This window comes from Sphaerodactylus townsendi, linkage group LG04, assembly GCF_021028975.2.
Source record: "Sphaerodactylus townsendi isolate TG3544 linkage group LG04, MPM_Stown_v2.3, whole genome shotgun sequence".
Classification (NCBI taxonomy): domain Eukaryota; kingdom Metazoa; phylum Chordata; class Lepidosauria; order Squamata; family Sphaerodactylidae; genus Sphaerodactylus; species Sphaerodactylus townsendi.
In genome coordinates, this window is record NC_059428.1 from 67,295,300 (window position 1) to 67,314,880 (window position 19,581).

The 19,581-nt window shown below is 38.4% G+C and overlaps 1 protein-coding gene across 1 annotated transcript; it reads right to left on the reverse strand.

Moving 5' to 3' along the window:
• Positions 1-13,221: 13,221 nt before the first annotated feature.
• CLDN14 (claudin 14) lies at positions 13,222-19,249 on the reverse strand. The gene is made up of 2 exons (XM_048495682.1): positions 18,948-19,249; positions 13,222-14,393 (listed from the first exon to the last, which is right to left on the reverse strand). Exon 2 carries the CDS (start codon positions 14,275-14,277, stop codon positions 13,570-13,572), a length of 708 nt encoding a protein of 235 aa, XP_048351639.1. The 5' UTR covers positions 14,278-14,393; positions 18,948-19,249; the 3' UTR covers positions 13,222-13,569.
• Positions 19,250-19,581: the final 332 nt, after the last annotated feature.

Consider the following 19,581-nt stretch of genomic DNA (forward strand, 5'->3'; position numbering starts at 1 on the left):
TATACATATAAATCCAAGGTGATAAAAAACATAGAAAAGTATATTCTCAACTTTCAGCGACACACAGTTCATGAAACTTGAGCAACTGTAAACATTTTAATAGCATTCCATAGTCAGACAGTAGTGGATGTCTGATAAGTGGCTCTATTGTTCTGTAGCAAGTGGCTATTGTTATCATGGAATCTGGGTATTCCTGACAATGCATACCTCTGTACTTCATCAGAACCATTAATTTTCCCAAAGAGTCCTTTCACTTCGTTCCTTACACAACTTCGTAGTCAACTACATAGGTAAGGGCTGTTTGACAGAGGAATAAGCTCCCTCAGAGGATGGTGGAGGCTCCTTGGGAGGTTTTAAACAGAGTCTGGATGGCCGTCTGTCAAGGGTGCTTTGATTGTGTATTCCTGCATGGCAGGGGGGTTGACTTGATGACCCTTGTCTCTTCCAACTCTCTGATTCTATTATTCTAACTGACTTTGCTAACTTGCTGCAACAGGTATTTATTCAACAGATACAGTTTGTATTAACTATAATACTACAAGCAGTTAAGTTCTTCATAGGTTGCTTTGTGACTTTTGGACTATACACTTTTCATTTATTTGGCTGTAGTGGTGTTGTTAACGTGAGGGTGGTGGAGGACTACTTTTTCACAGCCTGTCTGTTAACTTCAGGGTGACATTCAGCATGCTTTTTTGCAGCCTGTTTGTTGAAGCTAGTGGTGTTTAACTGTCACCCTTAGAATGTTCGTGCAGCATGTCTGTGGACTGAGGGGCTGGTTTGCCCTTAGAATGTTTGTGCAGGTGGACAGAGATGAGCAGTTAAAACAGTAAATGTGTAATAACTCAAGTAAAACTGAATATTTTGAAAAATCCTTTCTTAGTGAGCACCTAAACCACATAATGAACCAGTGTGCCAAATTTCAACATTGTAGGTTTGGTGGTTTTTGAGTTCTGTTGATGAGTCAGTCAGTGAGTGGTATTTCGCATTTATAGATAAAGATAAATGTAACAATGGGAGAATATGTGGTTAAAGGGACTCAAATTTACCTTAAGTTCCAGTCTTAAAGAGGATTTCTATTAAATGATTTACTGTTGGTATCTGTCGCTAGAGAAATTGGCAAAGATGTATAAAAGCATTTCTAATGTGTGTTGGAAATGTGATTGACATGAAGGGACTTTTTATCATTTATGGTGGACTTGTTAACAAAGATAAAATAATTTGGTACAAATACATTCAACAGTTTCTAAAGATTTTAAAGATTAATATACAAATGAAATGGAATATATATATATATATATATATATATATATATATATATATATATATATATATATATATATATATATATATATATATATATATATATATATATATATATATGGAATTATATATATGACAGCAGCAAGAATATTATATGCTCAAAAATGAAAAACTTCATCTATATCTTCATCAAAAGAAAGGCTTGTGAAGTTGATGGAGTTTGCAGAGATAGCTAAACTTACTTCTTTGATTAGACAAATGAGCTTATCTAAATGCATTGATAACTGGAAATTCCTGATATACTTTTTGGTTAAAACAGGAAAAAAAGAATTTATGATTTGTGTATTTGAGGAATAGAAGAACAAGAAAATAGATATAAGAGAAATGTGTGAAACTTATTACAAATAATAATTAAGAATTAATTGTGCAATTGTAACTTGAGAGCAACTAGTAACCTTTTAAGTATATTTATACACAGTGCAATTGAAATCAGGAGCCATATATTTCCCGCTGTTTTATGTACATTTGTGTGTGTGTCTTCATTTGTTTCACCTGTGTTTCTAAAGTTTTAAGAATAAAAATGTTCTAATTTTTAAAAGGAATTTAGGAATACATTGGAATGTTCAGTGTGCTGAACTTCATAACATTGTCCTTGGAATGTTCCCTTCTCGAGGACACACTGCTGTAGGAAAGTAGCTGTTTCACCTTTCTGTTAAGAACTGATAGAATCAATCTCTTAATCACAGTATTTGCTCATTAATTCTTCCTTACCTTTTAAAACAGATTTTCACCACCTAATATTGAAATCAGAGCTTTAAAGTAATGAATGCTATTCTTCCTAGCTAATCTCCCACATAACTAATTTTCTTGTCAAATTTATGCTGCACAGTCCTAATATACTGGGAAGTACAAGTAAATTAGGAGTGCATCACTGCTAAAGATGACACTGCCAGCACTGTAGGAATGTTATGTAACTCTAGAGGGCACGTATGCCTAAACTCTCCCCGGGTTTTCAGTATTACTGAATCACAAAAGCTAGACAAGCATTTGCCTCCTATTATGGGTCCTTTCCATGCCTTGGGTAGCATTTGGTATTTGTGCTCAAATGTATGCACTTACGCTAGTGCTTGAACTTGGGAACTCCTAAATGTAATTGTCAAGTGACTGAGTCCATAGCATGAGCAGTGGTTACTGCTCACAGTCCTGAAATATACCAAAAGATTACTTAATAAAACAAGAAGTAAAAGGCCTTAAAGTAACTTGATGAGGACTAAATGAGCTCAGAAGCTATGCAAAGCCAAGACCAGGTGAAAGTCAGTTAAAGAAGGAAATAGAATAAAGGGAAAATCAACTTGCTTAAGATCCTGGATGTTTAGAGAATCTTGGCACAGAAAATATTGGTGTGTACGATGAGAGCTTCAAATTATTGATCTTTTCTCATGTTTGTTGACTCCCTGTTTGTCAGAATAAATGTATGGAGAGCATTTTTGTTAATATAATTTTTGAATATTTCAGTATGTAGGAATATAGGGAACATATTTGTATAGGCTGCTCCAGTATTAGCCAGGAAATAAACATGCTGCAGGTATGAACAGGAATGAACAGAAAAACGTGAAGCATCCCTGTGCAGAGCTGTAAGTATATCTGGTCACAGGTTAAAGATATTTTATAGTTTGCTTTTGTTTTTGGCTTTTGCTATGGAACAAGATGGTTACCTACTTTTCTTGGCCGCTGGGTGTCCCTGTTCCACAGGAATTCAGTTTGAGAGTGAAGTAGAAGTATACTTTTGCCACTGGATAGCTTGTTCTACATTCAACCTGAGATGAAATATCTGTAAAATAAGCATGCAAGTTAATAAACCCAACAGATTTTGTTTCCAAAAAAGAGGGTGCTACAAGGAAAGCATTTTTATACTGTATTTGTAACTAAACAATAATGATTTCTAGTTAAATCTAAAAATCATTATTCAACTCATATATATCATTTTGCTTTCGTGTATACTTAATAAGCCAGGGTTTTATTTTATCACACAATGGTTTATTATGAATATGATTCTTTTTAGATCTTTTAGATTCCCACATCTATTAATTGTTTACCATCTATTAATTTGTTACCAGCTGTCCAGCTTTTATCCACTTGTTCATTTATTGTTTTTTCTTCTTTATATTTTATCTAACAGTTTGAATGATTTTATTGTCATTTTTCCAGTTTTATTGATGTTTTGAGGGCCACTGCTTTCACATCCTGCATGTGAGCTCCCAAAGGCATCTGGTGGGCCACTGCAAGTAGCAGAGAGCTGGACTGGATGGACTCTGGTCTGATCCAGCAGGCTCTTTCTTATGTTCTTATGTTCTTTATCCTTTTGTTTTGCTGTTTTATTTTTTATTTGAATTTTTATTGTTGTAAGTAGACTGTTGCTAAGATATCTCTAAGTTGAGGCAGTGCATGAATATTTAAATACATTATAAATATGATTATGATCATTTCAATATGGCTTCCTGATACGCCAAAAATTAAGCCAGACCTGTGGTTAGGTGTGTGATCTCTTGGTAGTGCTTCTGTTTGTCAGGTATGAGAACATAGAGAGAGAAAGCTATTCATCATAGGCACTCTCCTATTTTATAGCTTCTGGTTCCCTAGAGAACTCCCAAAGTCCCATATTTGAGTTCTGGTGAAAGCTTTTTTTTAATTCAGTAAAGAATAGGACAGCTCTGGTAGATAATTATTTTATTTCTCAGTATGCTTATGTATTTATGTGATTTGGCAAGGGTTAGGATAAACTTGTGTAATCCTCTTGAAATCTATAGGATAGGGCAGATAATAAACGTGCAATAAAACAATAAAATATTAAACAATCTTTTTGATCTCTTCTGGTTCTGAAACAAAGAGGACAAAATGCAGAGTACTTGAAAGTAAGCAGTCATGTTCACTATGTAGGCAAAATACCTTATATCTTAATCCAACTTCATTTCACAGAACACCGATGAGGCAGGACATTGTAATTTCCAGATTCACTATCATGAATATGCATTTCAAGATGAGTAGCTAATCTTGAGGTGGGGCCTGGAGATCTCTTGTAATACAGCTGCTCCCCAGACAACAAAGATTGGCTCCCTTGGAGAAAATGGCTACTTTGCAGGTAGACTCTGTGGCATCGTACCTTGTTGAGGTCCCCAAAACCATGCCTTCCTTAGCCAACACCCCAAAATCTTCAGGAATTTCCCAGACCAGAGTTGGCAACTGTGGTTTCAAGTGTGGTAATAAACTATGAAAAAATGATCCCAAAAATAAGCTCAGTAAGAATCAGAATCTTATTAAGATTACAGACCAGTATAAACCAGCATAAGGTAAATGTAGTATACACAATTAAAAGAAAGCAAACATCTTAAAGCTAAAAAAGAATAGCCACAAGGGGACAATGAAATTAACAGATAAAGTGCTGTAACTATAAGCGCAGTACTTTCATATCGTGTGTTTTTTGGTATTCCATAATGCTTTCAAAGTATTTTTATTATCATGAAATATCAAATATCTTTCTACAGACTTTCCAAAGAGACCATTGCTTATTACTTCTAAAAAGGACAATTTCCCACATTCAAGTCTTTGATATCTGAGTATCAAGCAAGCACAGTAAGAACCAAAAACTGCTCTTAACCCCACAGCCAGTGTGAATATCCATTCCTTTTATTGTGGATTATTTTACATCTATTCTCTTATTATCAAGTTTTATTGGATATTTTCCAGTGTATCTTAGAGTTGTTCCACCTGATGAAACATTCCAAATGAGTAATTCTTAGAGGGATAGAGATTTTATGGGCATTTTCCAATTTCCTCTCACATTAAGATTCCATAGTACTTTTTTCACAATGCAAACCCAATATTTCAGGACTACTGAAACAGCAAGCTTTATCTGAGCCCCAAGCTGAGTGCTAGCAGACCTATTGTTGCAAAGGGGCTTTTTCTGACAATTTTATTAGATGGGATACCCTTTGAAAAGAATAGCAGGGAACATTGTTTCAGCTTCCTAAATGATATTCTATCTTTCACTGTGTAATGTATATAGAATAGCCACCATCCTCTAGCCAGATGAGCAAGAACATTCGTTACTATAACCACAAGCATAGTAATTAACAGACAATTACCTTCCTCAGCCATACAGTTTCCCACATACCACCTTCCCCATATGGAATGTTTGTTTTTATTTAGCATTTATTTTTAAATCTTGGCTACAGACCACCACATTACTATGCACTGTTTCTTCCCTTTTTAGTTTGTGAGAAAGTGCTACTGGTTTTTGTGAGGAGAAATCACTCAGCAATGTATAACAAGTACTTACTTACCCAAATGTTGAAGGTGCTTGTTATATATCCTTCCCAGCTATATTGCACTTGTATAGTACATCTTAGCCAACCTAACAATGCTACCCAAACCGGATATGTGTGTGCAAAAGTGCTCAGGAGGTCACATGAATCTAGTGCCATTGTAAATGCCACTTGCATTATTTTGCTATTGGTGGCAATTCCAAGCTCTGCTAGTGAAAGACAGTTTCCCATTTCTACCAAGGAATGCATCAGCCACCCTATGTGGGACCAAAGCCAGAGAAAAGGCCATGATGTGTGAAAAGAATGTGGTTGGGGCATGCAGTGCGCCATTGGCCAGGGGTGAATCGGGGTTAGTTGCATCATCCAGAGGTCAGTCATTCTCACTTTAGGCTGTGGGAGCGACTAGGGCAGGGGTAGGGAACCTGCAGCTCTCCAGATGTTCAGGAACTACAATTCACATCAGCCTCTGTCAGCATGGCCAATTGGCCATGCTGGTAGGGGCTGATGGAAATTGTAGTTCCTGAACATCTGGAGAGCTGCAGGTTCCCTACCCCTGGACTAGGGCAACATCATTGGGCAACCTCTTGGGATGGGCTGATAGCAGGTAGCCCAGCAACTCCACAGTGCAATGCCAAGGACATGTTATGAATACCCCACCCCACCCTAACTCCCACAGTTTCCCCAGAAAAATCTGTATATCCCTGTGTCCACCTTCAATATGGAAGTGATAGGCAAAAGCAGCACAGAGGGACTTGGAGCATCAGGTGGGGAGTCCATAACATGCAGCTTTCTGGTTGAGCAAGTAGAGGCAAGCAGTGAAAAAGTGACCCACTTCGGGGAGGTTGTTGGGTCACACACGGCAAGGCTCCTTTCCCTTTCTTTCCCCACAACAGGCACCTTGTGAGGTAGGTGGGGCTGAGAGAGTTCTGAATGAACTGTGACTAGCCCAAGGTCACCCAGCAGGAATGTACCAATGAGGAAACAAATCTGGTTCGCCAGATAAGACTCTGCCGCTCATGTGGAGTGAGGAATCAAATCCAGTGTCCCAGATTAGAGTCCACCAGCTCTTAATCACTAGGTCCCAGGGAATTAAAAGTATAAGGCACAAACACCATTTAATTTGTCATGGTCCCCAAGGTAGCCAACACTAAAACATGAAAATATTTCAGACCTTAAAACATCTTTTAAAACAAACATTTACATAAAGTATTAAAAACCTCTAAACATACAAACAGGGCGGAGGTGCCACATATCTTCCTTTGCTTGCTCTGCTAACAACTCTAGTTTGCTTATAAAACTGATGTGCTTTCTCCTGTTTGACTGAAATTTTGCAGAAAGGATTCCATGATGAAAGTGTGAAACCAATGGAAAAAAACATGAACATGTATAATATAATTTATCTATCCCTATTTCAACCTGCATCTGTCTATATATCTGCAGATGTAATGGAAAAGACACTAGGAAATGTTACTGTAAGTTCCCAGGAAAACTTTTACAGTACTTCTACAATGGCATTTTATGCTACTAAATAATAATTTCTTATTTATATATTAACTTCATATATTAACTTTATTTATATATTAACTTCTCTCCGCAGTGTTCCCAAATCTGAATCATTTCCATTTTAATGACTGATCATTTTCTTAAAATGTGATACTGCTGCTGGTTTTAGTTGCTAAAGTTAATTGTGATATTGAGTGTTCTAAATTATGTATACCTTCCAGAGAACGTGATTGATTGATTGATTGATTGATTGATTGATTGATTGATTGATTGATTGATTGATTGATTGATTGCATTTTATGCAGTGGAGACCCAAAGCGGTTTAACATTATTCTCCTCTCCGCTGTTTTGTCCTCACAACAACCCTGTGAAATAGATTAGGATGAGAGTGTGTGAAGGCCCAAAGTTACCCAACAAGCTTTATGGTATAGAGGGAATTCTATCCTGGGTATCCCACATCCCTATACAATACTCTAATCACTATACTGTGCTAAATTCATATAAAGATATCTAGCAGAAGTATGTTGGAGCAGTGTGTTGCTGCATCATTTGATGCACTTCTTCTGGGAATGTTTGAAAATCAATACATTATGGCAAAATGTAATCCGGGTAATTAATTATATTAAATGGATCTGGGAGAATATTACTTGGAAATTGACTCAACTTGTAACTTGGAAATTAACTTAATGTGTTTGAGAATTTTCATAAAGTTCCCTGACAATTGATGATTAAGGTTGTATAGTTATTATTAAATTAATGATATGTTAGAAGAGGAGGAGGAGGAGTTTGGATTTGTAACCCCCTTTCTCTTCTGTAAGGAGACTGAAAGGGGCTTACAAATTCATTCCTCTTTCCACAACAGACACCTTGTGAGATAGGTGGGGCTGAGACAGTTCTGAATGAACTGTGGCTAGCCCAAGGTCACCCAGCAGGAAAGTAGGAGTGCGCAAAACAATTCTGGTTCACCAGATAAGAGTCCGCCGCTCATGTGGAGGACTAGGGAATCTAACCTGGTTCTCTAGATTGGAGTCTACCTACTCTTAACCACACTGACTAAATATCATAACATACCATTAGATCCTAACATAACTTTATTGAAATACTTTAAAAGATTTGTGGTTTCTTTAAATATTTTCAATTTTGCTTATTAAAATGGTTATTGTGGCATATTTGAAGAATTCCCTCCTTAAAAGATTGGTGAAAATTAACTTTATTAACTAAATATATTACAAAAGAATACAAAGAAATAATTTCCAGTGTACAGATAACTTTTGGGAGCATCAAACAATCAGTTGAAATACCGTAATTCCCTATTTTCCTATTATTTAGTTCTTTGTTCTTCTGTGGGGGTTGCCTCCCCTTTTTATTTTACTTTTTTTTGTCCTTTATTCATCTGTAGTAAGTCAAATTCTAAGATGAGAACACTGCAAGCCAAATCTTGGCAGTGAATGAGGCTTCCACAGAAACCATGTGGTAGATTTCAGTGTCTGCATGGGAATTTCTCCAGTGTTCAGTGCTAGTTACAACATGAAACCAGAATTTTGGAAGAATATCTCTTGTGGGATGGGCCAACTCTACATCAATGTTGTATCTTAGAGTATGCACAGATGTTGATGACCTCACTGTTGTTGCAAGCTCCAATGTTGGCATGAGATTGAGAACTGTGTCTGAATACCCAAGGGTCTATATCAGACATGCTGTTTCCTCTCTCTTATTCCATCTCTCTAGACATCAGCTGCCTCACCTTAATTCCCTGGGAAGCCCATTAGTGTCTTTATTTCTTCATATTTATCCCTACAAATTGTCTGACTCTAACCTAAGCTGTAGTGAGCAAATTTGCCCTGTTTCAGAAGAATCACAACTTTAAAAATGTCAGTATGGATGGTTAATTTTAGATTTTACAGAAGATGCCTGCAAGCCTTTTCTTGTCAGTAGAGATGTGAAAACTGTATATATTGTGTTAATTCTGTATATTTTGTTAATTTATATATTGCAGGGTTGAATCATGGGATTGAAACAGGTACTGGGGCTCTGCTCCAGCATAAATTAACCCTAGTTCCTACACTATTGATTTTTGTAGCCATCCATTAAAAGATAAAAGTGTAATAAAGGTCCTTCAACTTAACGTTGGCTTATTGTAAATTATTAATATAAATATACCAAAAGAAATTGTTCCTCCTTAAAACACATTATGTGCAAATCTTCTCACAGACTTAATCAAATTGACCCTATATTGACTTACCACAAAGAATAATCTCCCACTTCATTGATCTGCTATATCCAGTAATTAATTATTTGTAGATTTTAGGTTCACTTTTAGTGGATTACTTGATACTTTTTCTCACTGTAAAATACTGATAGTCACTGAGTGAGCAAATGTTTGTACAAGTGGGCCACATTTAACAGAGCATTCCTCCATCCCTAGGATTTCACCAGCTATGTCAAAGTGTGTATTTATTATGCTAATAACCCATTACAGCTACACATGAAATATATAGTATTAACTATAGTGTTTTTGGCATATGGACCATAGGTACTGGGCAATCATCTTTCTTAAATTAAGATGTCTCTTTTCAGGTTTTTAAAAAACAAAATTGCTGCACAATGTAACCTTTAAAATTGTGACCTACTAAAAGCAGCTGAAGTAAAAATGAAAGCTGCCATCTTTCATGTTGATTTTTAAGTTCAGAAAGTTCAGAAAGAGAAATTTTCTGTTACGCTGTTTGTTCTCTGCCTGCTTCTGTCCACTCTAGAGAAAAGAGCCACCACATACTCTCTCAACACCAGGGTGGATGAAAACTCAAAGGTCATATATTCAATTGTTTCCTCAGTGTATTCTTCCTTGTGGAGAAAACTGATACATTTATCCTTGTACAGAACACATACACAAGCATTATACAAAGGAATAAGGTGATACAATGGTTGAACTGGGGAAGACTGAGGTGGATTCAGCATGGGTCAAAAACAGCAGTGTGAAAACGGTGTGAAAATGGTGTAAAATTCTCACACCTCTGTTTTTGGCCCATGCGGAATCCACCCGAGATTCAAATTTATATTTTGCCATGAAACTCACTGGATTACTTTGCGCCAGTCTTGAAGAAAGAAAATGGCTTTTATCCAATGAGAATTCAAGCAGAGAAAAATTTATGTAACTCTGGCCCTTTCCACACGGGCCATATACGGCGCCCTGGGGATGGCAAAAACGCCGTCCCCAGGGAGCCGTTCGCACAGGCGGCACTGCTAAAACGCAGCAGCACCGACCTGGCTTCCCCCCACCACCCCCAGGGCGGCGTCAGGCCGCCTCCAAAAACCTCCCTCCTGGAGGGAGGTTTTTGGAAAACAGCGCATTCCCGCCGGCGCGGTGCGAACGGCACCGCCGGGAACACGCTGTTTTCCCCGTCCCTCTCCCACTCACCTCATCATCTTCGTTGCTCTACTGGACTGCTGAGACCCTCCCTCGCTGTCCTCCGACCCCTGGAGGTCGGAGGGCAGCGTGGGCAGGTCTTAGGAGTCCAGCAGGGCGATGAAGGCGATGAGGTGAGTGGGGGGGTGATGGGGAAGAGGCGGCGGGGGGCGCTCACACGCTCCCATGCAAATGGCCCCCACCCCTCCAGCGGCAGAATTCCTGCTGGTGCAGGGGTGCCCTTTCCGCAGTGCGGAAAGGGCCTCTGTCTCCTTCTGCAACTTATCATTCCCAAATATGTTGTACCTAGGTTCAGCAGACCCTCAAATAGTACAAGACACAGCGTGGGAGGAGGGGTTTGCAGTGTGAGTAGAGATTGGCAGGAATTGTACAAGTTAACAGAACCAGTGGATACAAACCATTAAACTGATTACCAAAAAGCATTATTAACTGAATCTGTATAGTAGACATCTGGGAAAGCGAATGGCCCTGAAGTTATTCTAAGTCAGAATAATGCATGTAAAATATTTCAGTTGATGTGAGCATGGATGGCAATGGGTGGTCTTAATTTATTTCACCTTTCACCTTTCCTTCCAGTCATCACTGTATGCCATACAAGTATTTGATTCTGGGGGACCCTCTATAGGACACCATATTTCCCCTCCTAATGACACATAAGGCATCTTATTCACAGAGATTGTGTGTAAAAAGAAAACAGTTTGAGTAAGAATTCAATGTAAAGATGATGGGAGATGCTCTGGTCTTTTATCAATGGAGAGATAATTTGTATAAATCAAACATCAGATCCTTCTTAGGGTAAAGAGTGAAGAAAGGTGATGTGATATTATTCAGCAAAAGGAGGTGTTTCAGAAGGCAAAATAAGCCTAGCTTTGATTTTCACAATATTCTCCAAATGTGGGCACCCAAACTGGCTTCAAGGTAAGCTGTTGTCACATTTTCTGGCTTTTTGTATAATTCCATTTGATGTCATTTTTGTAAGGCTTAAGTCTAAACTATACAATTTACCACATACCCACCTGTAATGTGATATCTGTTGTCAATACTTGCAAGTTGGTACATGTTGATTGTTGTAAATAATTACATTGTATTATTTTTATTTATTTATTTAGTTTTTATTTATTTATTTATTTATTTGTTTGTTTATTAAACTTGTATACCACCCTCCCCCGAAGGGCTCAGGGCGGTTCACAACATAATCTAATGGATTAAAAAAAACGTGGCATGCTGTAGAAAGCTTTAGGTAAACTAGATACTCCCTATTCTTTACAATGGTGTGAAATCAGAACTCTGTATCCAGTCAATACTGAAAGTTTCCATCCCTAGGAATATCATACAAACATTAAAATTGTCACAGGTCAGAGATCATTGAGAAATGTTCACAGAATTGGTGAGATGGATTCCTGAGGTGTCATATGCTAATATGTCACATGAAAATGGACGTGACCCACTAATTAGCCTGAGTAAGCTTATAACTTATAACCACTGAAGATTGTCTGTATGAACATTTGAGCTAAAGTTAAATAAATGACTTTTGTTTTCATCAACACAATTGCCAACATTATTTGATTACGAATCCAATGCATGCTTCAATATATCTCTTGTCCACAGAGGAAGGTACACATTTGTAACAATAGCAATTCTTTTTTGTTAAATAGGGAATCCTACTAACAAGGAATTGAGGTTGGTAAGTTAATAACACAAGCAATATCTCCTAATTTATGTTTCAATACTTTTTAACTTCTTGACAGGCACTAGACTGGCCCAGGTTACTGCAAGCTGGGATTGTATGAATAAAGGGCCACAGCCAAATGTCTTAGCAGAAACAGGTATGTTCTATGAAACTTGCTTAATTACAATACTCTGTCCTACATATAATTTTTAATAAAATATGGGACTCTGTAGCATGAGTGTCCCAGCTGGAAGTAAAGTACAGGTGAGCCAAAAAGTGATATGGCACTACTGAGGGTGGGTCAGCCATTCCTAGTTACATTGTAAATTTACAAAAGATGTGCAGGAGTTGAGGAGTGGCAGGAATTGCTGTCCCAACAGAGCAGGAAGTTCTCCTGAGCAGAAGTCTCAAAAGGCACTCCAGAGAGGTTTCCCAAGGTGCTTCTGCATACTAGTATAACAAAGGAAGTTGATGGGTGATTGCCACCTCTTCCAACTGCTGCTTCATATGTCACTCATACTTAAGAAATAGTGATGTGAGCACATCTGCTTGAGAATCAGTGTTATCAGTAGTGCTCTTTCACTTAGTGCTGTTTCAACCTTCATCTTAAAGGAAATATTACCATATATCAAAACATTCTTGCAGGGCAGCTCTATAAATGTAGGAGTTTATTTTCCTTGTCTGAGACTGATAAAACAAAATAAATGAAACGTGTGGCACTTCTGTGCCGCTTTAGGGAGAAGATGGCTGCTGACCAAGGTTACTATCTTAACACAATATCTGAGCACCAACTGTATCTGTATACTGAAATCTTTATACAATTAGCATGTACTTCAGAAATCTCAATGTTTAGAATAAGGTCATAGGAGACTATTATTGCAATTAAAGCAGACAGATTTATATTTTCAAAAAAAAATTACCACAGGAAATGTAAACCAAGTTATTAATAGTATGGTTTAGAAAAGAGGGTAGAAGTGAGAATTTAATTTTTGAATATCTGACATTTATTAACTATATGGGAAAGAATGTTCAGGGAAAATGTCGTTAGTGAGCTATTATAGCAATGTTTATTATAGGACAAGATTAAGATTGTAATTTTATGTTTATTATTTATATGAGTATGGACACATTTAAATACTTAAAAGTGTAAACAAAATATGCACAGCAGAAGTTAACTTTTATACCCCCTCTTAATTCCATAACATGAAGATTGCATTGTCTGAAATATTAATACTTTTGTTGATTTCTAGTTTCAAAGCAACCTTTTCAATATAACACATTTTTACATGTGAAGGAAAACTGTGGCAAATATTGTGAGAATAAAGAGACATTTGTTTATCACATCTACGTACATGATAAATAAATAGCAACATACAAATGAAATCAATGAATCACACGTAGTCATTTAACCTGTAACCACTGCGGGACGCAGATGTTAGTGATGAAGTATGGTTTGCCTTGAGAACTGCTGGTGGTCGATAGGAGGGAGCTGCCCTTGCTGTCCTTGAGTGTGGGTGGTGAACTACGTTGCTCCTAGTACGCTGGCAGGAAGCACACAGGATAGCTCCACCAATTATATTCAAGGAAGCAGAGACAAAGCCAATGTAAAGGGCTTGCCCAATCTCATACTTCATCCCATTGGGCAGCATAGGGTTGTAGAAATCTGTCACCACATCACTAGTTGACCAAGAAATAGGGATCAGGCAAATAAGCCCAGCCAGAATAAAAAGGATTCCACCCAAGATGGCGATTACATTTTTGACAGAGGACCCTTTGGCACATTGGGTGCACTTCATGCCAATGGCTGAGACCATACATGCCAAGACTGAAAGAACACAGGAAATCACCATCAGGGCACGAGCTGCTTGCAGGTCACGAGGCAAAGCAAGCGGAGAACGATGGAGCTGGCACTGGTAGATCCCAGTGCTGTGCCAAACACATTCCATCCAAAGACCCTTCATGTATGCCACAGCAGTGATAATGTTGGTTCCCACGTGTGCTGTCTTCCACCAGTGAGGCAAAATAGTTGCAGTTATTGTTCCAGCCAGACCGAGAAGACTTAGAAAGAAGCCTAGTAACTGAATTGCCATTCCAGCCATGTTAATGTTTGTCCTGGTTATTCTATTTAATGTGGTATCTTTGCAGTGGCTCCTTCTGGAAACACAGCTTCTCCTGGGAGATATATGGCAGCTTTGCTTTGACACCTTCTGGATGCCTAATAAAGAGGTAATTGCGGAACAAGAAGTTAAACATTATCTAAGTGCATTACTCCTGTGACCAGTAAGATGCATTCCAGAAGCAGTTAGTGTGATTATTAGCATATTTAACCCTCTTTAATGCACCCTGTGAAAACGGTGGGAAAGTAATTGCTCCTTGTTATTTACAAGAGCTTTCCCTATTTCAAAATGAAGGATAATGTAAATAAACTATCACACAGAAAAATATTTCAAAAATCACCTTTTTAATGTGTGTATTCTCAGCAGGCTTTATAAAAACACTCCCTTTAAAAACATACAAAAAAGATTAGAATATTCACAAGTGTTAACTCATAAAACAGAAAAGATTTATGAAGTAGGTGCCTGAAAGCTACTTTGCATGATGAAAACATTTCCAAAAGGTCATAGTGGGATTATAAAAACAATGATGCTGTGTTTGTTGAAACTGAAAAGCAACTAGAGCTATTTAAAAAAAACATTCTAGAAAAGAACAAGTAGTGGATTAAAGTTGCCTTTCTCACTTGGCAATATTTCTTGAGGTCGTGTTATTTTATTAAAGGAACTTGAAGGGGGAATGATTTTCATTAGGCCCTGTGGAGACTCAGGTTATAGCTTTAATCTAGATGACAGCATGTGAAACCAGATGTGTATCTTGCAACTTCTAAGGGGTGGGACCCTCACAGTTATAGAAAACATCCTATAATAAATTCAAGCTGAAACCCCATGAAGGAAATAGAAGCCCTTCCACCTGTGTAAATCTTAATTGTAGTGATCTCTAGTAATGGTTACTTTACCAAGTCCCAGGAGAAATAGCTCTCTGTGCATGTTTGCCTATATGCATGGTCAAGAACTTTTAAAGGAAGTGCTATTATTTGTTAACTGTGATATCCAAGTTGTTTAATGCATGCAAGTTTTCTCACAGTCTTACAGGAGATGTAATTTCTTCTCCACATACAAATATCATTTAATTACCAACTATCCATGAACCTGGGTATATTGATTCCACATGTTTCAAGAACAGAGCACCAGGAATTTCTCTGCCTGTGCCCAGTTGTGTTATGAAAGGTGGGCAAGCCAGGGTTTGTACCCTGGGTATCACTTGATTGGCCACCCCTTTCCAAGGCAGCTGCTGTGCATCCTTGTCCTGCCCTGCTAGCCTCTGCTTCCTGCTGCCGTTCAGGCTACAGTGCTGTCACCACTGGCTGGCCTCCAGAGTTAATTTCTCCCTCTGCAAAGGTCTGGAGGCTCTCCTGTTCTTCTCTGGCTGACTAGCCTCATGAGTCAGAATCCTACCCCAGTGCTTGCCTTGCCCACCCTGAAGGAGAGGGATAAAGTGCCTGCCGACCCATCCACTCCCTGCTCTTCTTCTGCCCACCTGGCCTCCCCCTCCCTCTCTGTATGTACCCCACTCTTTTGCCTTCCTGACTTCCCCACCTCTTTTTCAACATCCCCTGCTCTTCTGCCTGACAGCATCCCCACCCCTCTACCCCCTGCCTGCATGCCATGCACCAACTCATGTTGATGAGTGTAGAGTGCATTCTTTTCACAACACTGCTCCTGCCCCCGGAGGTATTTAAATGGGAGAATCCAGGGACAGGACTGGGGATCTTATACTCCACAACAATTTCTGATTCTTTAGTAGTGTGTTAGTGTTTGCAAACCACGCCAGTTCAGTTCAAAAATATTCAAGCAGCATTCTATGCTTGAGGGAGAAGAGATCTGACAGTTTTGTTAAACAATGTTTTAGAAGTGACTATATCCTTGAAAATTCTCCACATACCTGACCAGGGTCCCTCTAAGCACAATTTTAGGTCCTCTTCCATACTTTATTGTGTATCCTGGTCAGTGGCGTAGCTGCCATGGGATGGGGGAGGGGGGCCCATGCCCCAGGTATGTGCCATTGGGGTCACATGGGGGTGGAAAATCACCCACACACCCCTCCCCCTTCTTCCACCCCTCCAGGCCCAACAGAAACACGGAGCAGTCTGAAGTTCAGCCGGCTGCAAAGAGCAGCCAGCCAGGTAAGTGGGGGGTGTGGGCAATGGGCCCAGAAGGGGATATGGAGGGCCATTGGGGGCAATTTGGAGCAGCCTGGAATTCAGCCAGCTGTTCTTTGCAGCCTGGAGTTCAGGCTGCTGCAAAGAGCAGCCACCTAAACAAAGGTAAGTGGGGGGATGCGGGGGGGGGGGAATAGGCACCATTTTGCCCTGATCGCCATTTCTCCCCCCTACACCACTGATCCCGGTGTTGCTACTGGCAAACATCACTACATGTTGTTGAATGCCTGTGTGAAATAGAAGAGGAAGAAGAGGAAGAAGAGGAAGAGTAGTAGTAGTTTGGAATTATATCCCCCCTTTCTCTCCTGTAGGAGACTCAAAGGGGCTTACAATCTCCTTGCCCTTCCCCCCTCATAACAAACACCCTGGGAGGTAGGTGGGGCTGAGAGACCTCTGAAGAATTGTGACTAGCCCAAGGTCACCCAGCTGGTGTGTGTGGGAGTGTACAGGCTAATCTGAATCCCCCAGATAAGCCTCCACAACTCAAGCGGCAGAGTGGAGAATCAAACCCGATTCCTCCAGATTAGATACACGAGCTCTTAACCTCCTACGCCACTGCTGCTCCTAATAGTGACAATAGTGCCTACAAAGTTGTGGACTGTTGCTTGATTATGACCAAACCAGCTAATTTCCCCTTCACAACCAGAAGGGATTTACAAGGTTAAAAGTGATGTAAAATAAAACAGAAGTCCAGTGGTACCTTAAACAGTACTTTAAAGAGTACTATATTCTAGTATGAGCTTTCATGAGTCACAGTTCACTTCCTCAGAAGCAATAAAGAAAAATAATGTTCCTCATATTTATTGGGAAACTTACTGAAGGGGAAGAGGGAAAGGGGAGAAGATGGAGGCCAAAAGGGGCCTGGTGTCATAAATCAGGTATGGCTCTCCATTTGAAGGATACAATGGATTTATTGTTACACATAACAGATGAGAGAAGTCAGGTTCTAGCCTATCATGAGATAAAGATAAACAAAAGCATAATGAAGTGGATAAATAACTAATTAGGGAAGAAGTGGTCTGAGGCATGAAAAAACTGACCAAAGGGTTATAGATAATGATAAGAACGGTCAACATTTCTAAAAAGTGATTCCTGTTGAGAATAGAAACAACCACAATGCGTACCATTTCTTAGTTAGCAATGCAGAACAGGCCATGTAGTTTACATTCTTAGTGGCAGAATAATGACCTGGCAGAATAATGACAGATCTGGCTTAATATTTTTCCAGCAGTCTGAACGCACTGGGGAAAGTGGTAGAAGAAATTTAAAAAATTAATAGGAAAATTAATAGGAAAAAAAGATAAGCTGGAAAAAATAGGAAAAAAAGGAAAAAAATAGGAAGATAATAGGAAAAAAAGATAAGCTGGAAAAAAAAGGGGGGGAAGAGCTTTGAAAGTGTAGGAAAGATTATCAGGGAAGTTTCCACCAAAAAGCTTGATAGCAATTATTTAATTTAAAAAATACAGGAATTGAAAGAAAATGCTGATAAATTAAAATAATTCATTATTGATATTATCCTAGGATGTTTAGGTTCTGACAAAAAAAAATAAGAACTGACTAAGTTTTCCAAATTAATAGTACTTTTGCAGCTAAAAAGAAATTGTCCAGATCTGGCTTAATTTGAAGTGATTGTGACATGAAAACAGGGCAACTACATAGCAACCTTGGAATGCTCTAAACAAGATAAAAACATCTTTATTTCAAAAACTCAAATCACTGTTATCATGTCCTTAATAATCTAATAATTTTCAAGCTCAAATTAGGACTTGAAATCTGGGTTGCCTAGGGTCAAAACCAAAAGTCTTTTAGATTGGCTCATTGACATATTACACTGTACCAAATACAATTGTCATCTGCTGTGTTTCATATCTGTTATATTACATTTTAAAGTCATAAGCCAATATAAATCAGGGTATGTTACAGAAATAAGCATAAGCAATGTTAGACACTGGCTATTAAGATAGCTATACTTATACATTGAAATTGCACAGCTGATTTTTATTTTCCTGTTCAGGATACCTTATGGCATAATAAAATATCTATACCTATGCTATGTAGATTTAAATATTCCTTTAGAATTTAGAATGGCAGGTGAACATTCTAGTTCTATCATGTGAGTTTTGGTTTTATTATCACTTTTGGAGGAATTTTTGCACACAGTGTATCTGGTCATGATTGGTATAATCTACTGCACACTTACCCTTTAGCTTCTGTCGAAATCAGCTAGATTTCAGATGGATTCAGTTTATACAGCTGAATTGTGCCCTTCATATTTATTCCAGGTTTTGATATCCCATTGGATCCCATTTTCTATCCCACTTTTATCTATGTGCTATGGAAGCTCCACTTTGCTAGGCATTTGAAACAATATGGACTCAAAAATAAATAAAACCACATACTCTTCATACATATAGGATAATTTTCCATTTAAGACAAATGTTATTAACTCCATTTGGCTGCTGGGAAAAGTAACCCTTTAGAAATTGTCTGACTTACCCAAATGTGCATAGGAAATTTATAGATGACATGAAAGTATCTTTTTGCATTCTAGTCCAATGCCCTAAGTGCCAGATCATTCTTCTTGTCTTTCAGTTGCTGTTGTTTGGTGCTCCGGTTTCTTTTCTTGACGACGATTTGTGTATTTCGATTTAGATACATTTCAGGTTGTTATCTTTGTTAATTAATCAAACATCAAATCATATCTGTATGCACTGTGTGTGGCGCACAATTTGAGAACTTATCTTGGTTCTTTGTGAAAAGGCCTTTCAAAGTCAGGCTTTAGGCTTGTTGCTAATTCCAAAGAGAATAGAATGTAAAAGCTAAATGCGATTTACTCCATTAGTCACAGGAAGCATGTTCCATGTTTAATGGAGGTCATGATACTCAACAGCTTGGAGCATCTATTTTTAGAAATCATTAAGGTGTTATTTTTGAATTCTAGCTATTGAGGTCTTTCTAATTTGGGAAACTCATGTTAATTGGCCTTACTTGTTTGACGTCATGTTTTCCACTGTCCCTTCCTTATAGGCTCTGCCAGCTGCTATTGGTGTTAAGGTTCATTTTAACTACTTAGGGACAACTTTTCATCCTCTGCTTAATAGTGTCAATATAACTGTACATTAACACTTAT

Excerpts from the sequence above, each read along its gene's own strand:
- CLDN14 (XM_048495682.1), bottom strand. The coding sequence starts at position 14,277 with ATGGCTGGAATGGCAATTCAGTTACTAGGCTTCTTTCTAAGTCTTCTC.